The 9,923-nt window shown below is 39.4% G+C and overlaps 1 protein-coding gene across 2 annotated transcripts in view; it reads right to left on the bottom strand.

The window, feature by feature from the left end:
• PTPN2 (protein tyrosine phosphatase non-receptor type 2) overlaps nucleotides 1–9,923 on the bottom strand; it is a 33,129-nt gene that overhangs the window by 1,605 nt on the left and 21,601 nt on the right. Inside the window, exons 7-9 of one of the 2 annotated variants that reach the window (XM_040549957.1) lie at nucleotides 9,638–9,796; nucleotides 4,929–5,116; nucleotides 3,364–3,465 (exon numbers count right to left, since the gene is read on the bottom strand). In XM_040549957.1, the coding sequence (XP_040405891.1) occupies nucleotides 3,364–3,465; nucleotides 4,929–5,116; nucleotides 9,638–9,796 (449 nt within the window). Of the gene's footprint in view, nucleotides 1–2,366; nucleotides 3,466–4,928; nucleotides 5,117–9,637; nucleotides 9,797–9,923 lie in introns of those variants that run through there. The other variant, XM_040549955.1, reaches the window with a different exon arrangement.

Genomic DNA, 9,923 nt, shown 5'->3' with positions numbered 1-9,923 from the left:
AAACCTGCAAACTACTTGCAACTGAGGTCCAGACATTTTTTATTGATATTTATTAAAACATGCGTAATTTGTATAGAAGTGTTCAGCTGAGAGTCGAACACTTTCATTAAATTCTAAGAAGTTCACTATGCATCAAGTATTTTGACTGCTGTATTTCCAAAATGAGGAAAAAACCCAACACAGTAACACTTTGAATCAAAGTACAACAGCATTTCAGAAGTGACACGGAAACAGCCAACAGCTTGCCAGAAACTGGAGGGGAGAAGGAGGTTGTCAGAAGACGTTTCCTTCATTTTCACTCTTTCTTTAAGCATTTCCTAAAATAAAAGTCACTGGGATTGACAGGTCTTCCATTTTGGCCCACATTTGTTCTTATTTAACATCCGAGTTGTACACAACTGCTGTAAAGTTAAATCCTACAGAATAACGAAATATCACAAGGGCTCAGTTTGCAGTAAGGAAAGCGAGCCTCCAGCAAATTTAGTTTTTTAAGGATTTTGTCCCAAGTCAGATACTGAGGGAGCAGAAAGAAGAGTTTTACCCAACTTATCGCCTGGAATGCTCTACGAGATCTAATGCTTCATTGCCCTCCTACTCCCATGGCACAATTCAGTGGTCAGAATAGTTTTGTCCTAGACTTGTATTGGTTTGTCGTTTTTAATTTAAGATCAATTAGACCTTGAAGATCCTTACAACGATGTAACAAAATTGAATTTTTACCTATCAGCTGTTGAATACCCTAGCTCTACTTTATTGCGTCAAGAAGGTGAAGGCCAGATGATCTAAGAAGGCTCCCTCAGGCCCTGCCTCACATGCCCCGGCCCAGAAAACAAGAACGCCTCCTCAGGATCCAAAGAACAAAAAAGCCAAATTTAGAAGATGGAAATGGGGAAAATTTCAAGGGACAACTTGACAAGTAGAGCTCAGTATCTGTATGATGTTGGTGGCCCAGGAAAATTCTTCTCATGCAAACAGAAAGTTGATAAATGACAATGTTTTCACCAAAGTTTCTGCCTGCACTTTTTCCATAGCTGCTTTTAAGCATTTAGAATAAAATCTGGAATATTCCTTTGTTATAAAAGCATTTAGTTACATTCCACGTGTTTTTTCCATAACCGAAACATCTTTTATAAGGCACATAAATTTATACTGTCAGTTACAGCTAATACTTTAAAAAAAAAAAAAGTCTTTCCAATTTAAAAAATAAAAATAATAAAACAAAAGAATCTTGCAGCAAACCTGTTGTTGGCTGAGTTACTGTGGTTTTCAAAATTACGGGTGCCTTAAAATATGTAAGCTGGCTGCCAATAGTGCGTCACAGCCATCAGCATGTCATTTTGCTATTATAGCTGTGTAATAGCAAATTACACAGCCAGTAACGCCACAATACAAATTATCTTTGTTTTACTGACACACGATTTCCCAAATACATAACTGTATGTTCCAAGAAACTACACTTTTCCTTATCTGGACACATAAGCGTTTGTTTACTATATAAACAGTGCAGTCCAAAATAGTATTAACTGTTGTGAAATGAGGATTTCAAAGAGTATGCGCAACTCAGCTCTGCGTAACTAGCGTCAGACCGTTTGGGCCCCGTGCCTGGCACGTTACAACTAAGCTTGAACATACCGGAAACCTTTCAAGTTAAATCCTTTGGAGGAGGAGCAAAGTAATTATCTATCTCTCTCAGTATTTTTCAGCAACAAATCCAAAAAGTGCTTTATGAAAGGACCAACAAAAAAAAAAATAAAAGCACAAAAAAAATCCTACCCACCAAAGAAAACAAAACAAAAACCCAACCAATCCAAAAAACCTCACCCAACAGGAAACAATCAAACTGGGAAAACAGAAAAAGAAAACTTCTCTGAAGTCATTCAACAAGTCAATGCTTGAATAAATAAAATCCAGGTTTCCAAGTGCAGTCCAATACTACTAATGATTAAGTTTCAGCTTGGATGACAACAATACTGTGTTTGAGGACAACTTGAAGTACAGCAAACGATTTTTGTTTGGTTACTATTTAGGAAGTATTATTGCCCGAGTAATGGCAAGGGTGTACTCAATAATATTAAAGAGACTGTACGATAGGTAGTCCCAAAATATTAGTTCTTGAGTGTTTTTACCATCATGCCTCTTAAATAATGAGGTAGGCAACCTGAGAAGCAATTCTAGACTTTGTGAGCCTTTGGAAGCGGCTAGCACAACTGAAAATGCCTACAGGAGAATACTACCACCATTTGTTTCCTATCGGAACCACACTTGGAAGACAAACTAGTTTCCTTTGCTGTGCTTTCTACATGTATTACTGATAAACGAATGTTGTTCTTTATAGCAATTAAAATCTATAGACACACAAAACGTTATGCTTCACATTTAATGGAATGTCAGAACTTTAACAACGTTGGCCTTCAAACAGTAGCTGAAGTCTGAATACATTTGTCAATTTAACAGTATGCTTTTCAGTGGGGGCTAAGTTCCCAAAAGCCTTAAAAAATTCAAATTTCCAAGCCTTACTTAAATAATGAAAACTACAAAAAATAAATAAGGAATGCAAATTAACAGAGTAGAAATTGGTAAGTGCTTCATCAGACCCCTAGCTGCTCATATAAATCTGAAAGTCAAAATAAGGGGAATGCTTGCACTATTATTTTTCATGCACAAATTACATTTAGTTTCAAAAATCAAATTCTTTTTGGTCAGAAATTTGTACAAACTGAGCCTTTAGAAGTACAGTGAACTACAAAAAGATTAAATATGCAATTATAAAATATATTTATCCTAGGTCATAAGAATATAAAATGTTTATGCTCACTGGTACATTACACATTACACACATTTAAGGATAACTTCTTTGTATTAATAACGTGAATGATACAACACTGTTTATTGCTTATGTCAGGCATGTAAATTGAAATTCTGACAGCCTTCAGTAGCTAAACCTCTGTGGTTCAGGGTTTGCTCAAGATCCGGTAGACCACCATTTTTAAAAGTGTATAAACAGTTGCAGCAGGTTTGTACCTGCTTATATAAACAAAAAATATCAACTTTGTTGGGAGGGTAGCAGTTCATTTTCGTAAGTACCTGCAATGGAAAGTCCTGAGATGTCGACATATGATCAAGTTTACATCACTTCTCTATAGTATGTAATGGTCTGTACCCATTCCAGGTGCAAGGAGTCTACTGCTTAAAGTCACACCCCTGGACATTCACTCGCAGCAAAATTAGCTGCTGGAGCAGACAGGCTTACTTGTTACTTACAAGGAATGTTCTTGAAAATACATTTTCCAGCAAGAATAAGCGCCAACTAAAATCAGTGTACCAAACCCAATCTTAGCGAGAATAGGTTTCCAATATAACCACCTTTTTCTTTTTCTTTCAGTCTCATTTAGCTTCTGCTTCATCTGCTGCAGCTTCTGTGCTGTGTTAGCTTTTCTATCCTCTCGCAGCCGTTTTCGGACAGTACTTAAAGAAAAAAAAAAACACAAATTTTAAATTGTGCGATGGGAAAAACGCTTATTCAAATATTAAAACAAACTCCTTCCCAACGCAATCTTTATTCTATTTTAACAAACAGAATATAGATAGTTTCAGTTTAGTGAAGACCTGTAAAACTAGCTAATGATATATGTAAAGATGTAAGTGGCATTTGACCTAAGTGTTCAACAGGGAATGGAGTGAGCTTAATTGAGCTTAGGCTTTCACCCCCATCAGTGCCCGCTGCAGGTATGTGCGATGTAGGGTATTAAATGTAGGCATTTAAGTGTGTGCCTCCACTACAGAGCTCACAGTAAGCTCAGTGATATACTGACCCTAACCTACTCACGTTTACATGCAGATTTCATGGTGCTCGTCTTAGCTTGTCAACCAAATCCCAAGTGAGCTAAACAGAAATCAGTTGCGTGCTGTTACACTACCAGGGCCTTCTTGTGATTCCTGTCTCCAGAAGCATCCTCACCATCCCTAAAAAAGCATGGATCTGCCACAAGGAAAAGCCTCTGATCGTCCCCGTCCTAGCACTCACATACCACACACACCCATAACCCCTCTCTGTGCTTGTGAGCGGCTTTCAGACACGTACAAAACAACTTTCTCTCTCAAAACACTGATAAAAGACATAGAAGTCAGCAAGCCATCTGTTATTTCTGAACTTCACTCTTTCTACACTGAACATCTGCAGCCCGTCTGGAACAGGCACTGTTCCTTCCTGTGCTTGTACAGCTCTGCACAGTCCAGTCCCGGTCTCTGGCCGTGTACCAACAGCCCGCGGTAACGCAGGCAGACCCCAGTGACACGGTGCCCAAAGCAATCCAGACGGCAGTTCCTAGTGCAGCTGTGCACAGGGACCTTGGCTAAAGCAAGCCCAGGAGTTGAGGCATTGGTGCGCGTGACACAGGCTAACTTGACAGAGAGACCAAGTCAGGTGCCAGCGCCAGACCACAGAATTCTATCGATGGCAGGAATATAACATGAATGCAGGGTGACGTATGGCTTCCACAACACCATTTCAACCACTACATCAGAAATGGTAGGTAATAAAAGCCTTCATGCTTCTGAAGTATCATATATTTTTCCGAAGGTAACCTGGTATAGTATTTAAATGTTAGTATCAAATTATGTTGGACATTTTTAGACCTAATTCACATGTGCAATGGAATTCAGACAGTCTGTATGAAAATGCTTTCAAGCATGAGATTTAGCTGCTTCAATTGGAGACATTTGTTTTTCCTTCTCTTGACCTTTACACAATAAAGCTTTATCATATATTAAGTTCTATTAGAAAAATAAATAAGACTGTCAAATACCACCTGTCCTTTCCCTCTAGGAAATAGAAGATAATGAAGTTTTCTTAAGATCAGAAAAGCAGACAATAATTCAGCCTCTCAAGAGTGTCTCTGCCTCCTGAACTATTTCTTCATTTCACCTACCTTTCAACGTTTCCACCTGTGATATCTTGAACTTTAGAGGGCAGGTCAGTATTTTTCTCCGTTTGATCTTTGCTCTCCAGGCCTATGCTGTTCCCGTTGTACTTCTCTGTGGTTATTTTCGCTGGGTGTGGAGGAGACTGCTCAGAACTTGGTGCTTGGTCCTCCTTAGAGAGCTCCTTCCACCGTTTCTGCAAACAAGGAGAATATATTTCAAACATTCCCCTAACAATGAGGGCATTCAGTGACTATTCTGTGGGAAGACATCTTGAACAAAGAGGTAGATGAAGGGAGCTATCAGATCAAGAAGAAAAAAAAGAATTGCTAGACAACCTTTTCAGAGAGGTTCACATCACGTCTTTAGAGGCAAGGCAGCTCTCATTAGATAAATGGCCACCCAAACCAATTCCTACAATGCTCAAAAGGTCCAAGGAAACTTTTTCCAAAGAGATGGGGAAGCCAAGGAACAGTGGGACTGGTATAGCAAAACTACACTGAAAATGACAATAGTAGTGACATGCCTTTTACTATGGACAGGAAAAAAAATACAATGAAAAGAGTTCTTAAGAAGAGTCCTAGACATAAGACAAGGGAAAGATTTTGCAGTTTCCTAAGACTTGCTGAAATCTAAACATTCTAGTGTGTCCTTCTTAGATGTGATCACCAAACATTACCAAAATCCTAAGAGGAGCTCAAATATCTTCCCTTTTCATTGTTTGTATTTTAGTATAACAGCTTTTGTTTGGATTTTTTTTTCCATCTTTTACAACTGCTATATGGTACCAATAGCAAAAAGGCACTAGTACAGCACCACTTCTTAATTCATGGATTTCCCTTCCACCAACGTCCAGCTTTACTATCTCAGAAACTTCTGGCTAGGTTCAAGAAACCATTCAAACCACAGACATTACATTTGAAAAGCTCCTTTTACAGTAAGTGGAGGACCAGTACATGACATGACTACCCATGGGAAGCTTCACACCACAGCCTTCACTACAGTTTGTGTACTCCTAGTGTTCCACACCATCCTAATTCTGTAATCACACACTCTTTATCTGGGGTCCTTTGTTTTAAGAGTGAAGAAGAGCTTCTGCCCATCCTGTCCTGAAAGCTCTTGGTAAGGAGTTAAGCAGGAAGCTCCAACCAAGTTCTCTATACTGCATCTGCCATGTTGTAACTCTACCATTCACCATTTCTTCATCTTTTTTCCAGACCCTTTGCTTCTTGAGCTGGACCTCTAGCAAACTGCCTCCGCTGTATTCCTCAATGGTCCCTCTTTGTATTTCTCAAGAATGAAGATGTGGGCCACTAACTTTGGAGTTTATACTGTCTACAATAGCTCCAAGATGAGGAATAAACTTCTCCGGTCCTGCGCTGCTCAGCACTTTTATTCCATCTTACTCTCCCCTGTATGCTTACGCTGTGCTGTTACCTTTCATGGCTCCAAAACACAATTGGCATTTGTGTCTAAAAACTGCGTTCAGCTCTAGGGCCCCCAGCACAAGAAGGACATGGACCTATTAGAGCAAGTCCAGAGGAGGGCCACGAGGATGATCAGACGGCTGGAACACCTCCCCTACAAAGAGAGGCTGAGGGACTTGGGGTTGTTCAGCCTGGAGAAGAGAAGGCTCCGGGGAGACCTTATAGTGGCCCTCCAGTGCCTAAAGGGGGCCTACAGGACAGCTGGGGAGGGACTCTTTGTCAGGGAGTGTAGTGATAGGACAAGGGGGAATGGCTTTAAACTAAAAGATTTGGATTAGATATAAGGAAGGAATTCTTCACTCAGAGGGTGGTGAGGCACTGGCACAGGCTGCCCAGAGAAGCTGTGGATGCCCCATCCCTGGAGGTGTTCAAGGCCAGGCTGGATGGGGCCCTGGGCAGCCTGGTCTGGTGGGAGGTGTCCCTGCCCATGGCAGGGGGGCTGGAGCCAGATGGTCTTTAAGATCCCTTCCAACCCAAACCATTCTGTGATTCTAAGAAGTGAAAATTGGAGAAATTCACAGTCTCTACAAAAAAAAAAAAATAAAATCTAGGGTTATTTACTCCAAAGTTGCAATCTACTAGTTGATGCATTTTATGTCCACTTCCCAGAAGATATACCGCCTCATAACAAAAGAAATCACTTTTTTTTTTTTTTTTGAAAAGTAGTCTGAAATGAGATGGAAGGAAAAATAAAAGATGAGTAGTAGACAGTAGTAACTGTCCTACTACATCTTTTTCCTAATGGGTAATTGTCCCAGCGATGACTAGTCTGAAGACTTTCTTGCATAAGGAAAATTTTACACAGAAGAAAACCTGCAGGTAACAGAATGTAACAGGAACGAAAAAAAGTTGCCCCCAAAACTAACCAGTGCTCTTCTCACACAAATCAGCCAGCTAATAAGGACACTGAATACTTCAGAAACAAAAATTAGTTGCTTTTAAGTGTCTATGATTAGAAAGATGAATTGTAAGTTGACTATTCAAAAAAAACTCGTGTTAGATTCTTGCCTGTGGAATGAATTCAAGATTGCTGGACTAACCTGAACAAGCTCAGAGGCTGATGTGAAAAAACAGACATTAACATCTTATGGAAATCCACAGTGCAGATTCATCTTACTGCCACAGAAAAAGCCTTTTCCAAAGACATGGTTTTGTCAATAAGAGACTTACTGGCTAAGACAAATACTGATTAAATATTGGGTAACAAGCACACAGGAAGACCTGAAACAGAGACAGTCGCCCTCAAAATTATAACCTAAATGTCTGTGTAAGAGAGCTAAGTTTTAGGGCCTGTATTAACTCTTGGAATGAATGGAGAGAAAGGAAAGGCATGGTAAGACAGTCAGTTGACCGGATCAGGTGAGTCCTGAAAACTGTGCTTGTTGTTCACAAATTTCAGTACAAAGCTGTAGTGTTACTGTTCTCTATCTGCAAAACACATCTATGGATCTAAGCAATTAAACCTTCTTTATCCCTTCAAAGCCACAAATTCATTTTCCATAGACTACTCATTTCAACACATTTTTTCCTGAAAGAGCGACAAGTTATTTTACTATGCTGTTGAAACAGTATTATTTTATCTTTATTATGAGATGGAATTTTACAGAAATGAAAACTCCAATCTTGTTCCACCTCCCTTATTTTACATGCTGCAGTACAATTGAGAAGGAAGTCATTGTTTCAGCTACAGAACCATGCCACCATCACACCAACACACACCCCTGGGCAAACTTGGCCAGTGTTGATCCCTTCTAAATGAGAGGAAGAGTCTCCTACCCTGATACAAATACTGCAGTTGCAGCCACTTTAAGCAAGTGAAGGTTCAAGCGTGCATTGTGCTTGCCTGCAGAGTTTACCAAAAAACATGGAAGTGTCAGAGCTGAACATACGGGCAGTGCTAGAAGCAGCCTGGTAGCAAAGCCTGCTACGACTTCACACTCGCCCCGTCGTTAGCAGAGAAGGGAACACCTCTCACACTCTGGACGGTGCAACAGTTCTCCATGGGTGAAAAAGTGATCTAGCTGACCTTGAATGAAGAAACGCTCCTGGAATTACTGCCAACTTGGGTGAAACAAGTATTGATTTTCTACATATGACCCTGATGCCCTGAAAAGCACCAGGACAACTATGTTGCAAAAAACATTGGCTTAGGAAAGGTCACCTGAACCATCAGAGAACACAAAACAAAAACCTCCACAAGTAAAGAAATGTGCCTGAAGTGTGCTCTTAGTGCAAACAAATAACACATTTGAACTCGACGAGCAGCATTCTGAGTTGACAATGCTTCCTTGTATCCAGAAACCAGAAATCCTGCAATCTACATGGATAATTGTGGGAACCGGAGCTGCTCAATTTGAAGCACAGCTTTTTAATAGACAAAGCAAAAAAAAAATATTACCACCAGAAAGAATGCTCCAGAAAGTAAGGAGGTTAAATTACTGTACACGTTAAGATGAATCATGCAGTGCCTAGGCACTTGGTGCAGGTGTTCACACCAGCAGCAAACTCCCTAGGTGTTGGTTAGCAGTGTTTGAACCACAGAAGAGGAAACGTGTTTCAGCTTATCTGCTTCATTCATGATTTTAACAAATCAGCAAAATAATTAAAAAAAACCCTAGCGTATGAAAGCAGAATTAAGTTACACAACCTATCCTTCTGGTCCTCCCTTCCACCCCAGCACCAGACATTTAAAGCAGCTGTAGCCATTGTAAGTATCACAAACGACACCAATGTACCAGTGAGATACGGTTATCTCTGCCCTGAAGCTCATTATATTCAGCTACATTCTACTAACTCTAACACAAGTTGTGAAGGATACAAAAAATAAACTTTACTAATAAAACTTACCTGTAGCATCAGGCATTTTTGCTGTTAGATAAACTTATAGCAAGGATCAAGAAATACAGCAGAGATCTTTACTACCTCTTCCAAGCAATACTGAGCGTTGCTTTTGCTTTATAATATCGAAGATATTGATTTAACCCTTTTAAAATTAGCATAACAAGCTATTTTTGTATTTTATCTCAGAGGAGACAATTACATAGGATTAAGAGTTTAGCAGCTAGAAAAGGCTAATCAGATATACCTCTAATTCCTTCAAGGCATCTATTGACAAAGGCAGTTTATTTAAGTCCCACAGAATGCTTGTTTTAAAACAGTTCGGAGCTCATTTTTTAGCTACTGTTGAAATTCTACTCTTTATGCTTGAACACATGGAAATAAATATTTACCTGTATAGTTGAATCCCCCATTATAAACTTTGCTCCTTCTATTACAGCCATATATGAAAACCTTAGCTGATCCGGTGTCTGAATAAGTCCCATTCGGTATTTTCTCATATCCAGTAATACCTTCTTAACATCTACAGAAAACGGGTCCTTTTTTTCCATCTGTAAAGAAGGTTATATTGAAAGTGTCACAGGTATGGATAAAGACAAACAACATACAAAAAATAATTACAAGTAAAAAATGAATCACAAATTAAAAAATATATATTTCTTCACATTATGTTTCTAT

Source organism: Cygnus olor, chromosome 2 (assembly GCF_009769625.2).
Source record: "Cygnus olor isolate bCygOlo1 chromosome 2, bCygOlo1.pri.v2, whole genome shotgun sequence".
Taxonomy (NCBI): Eukaryota; Metazoa; Chordata; class Aves; order Anseriformes; family Anatidae; genus Cygnus; species Cygnus olor.
This window is presented reverse-complemented; position numbering and strand designations above follow the sequence as displayed.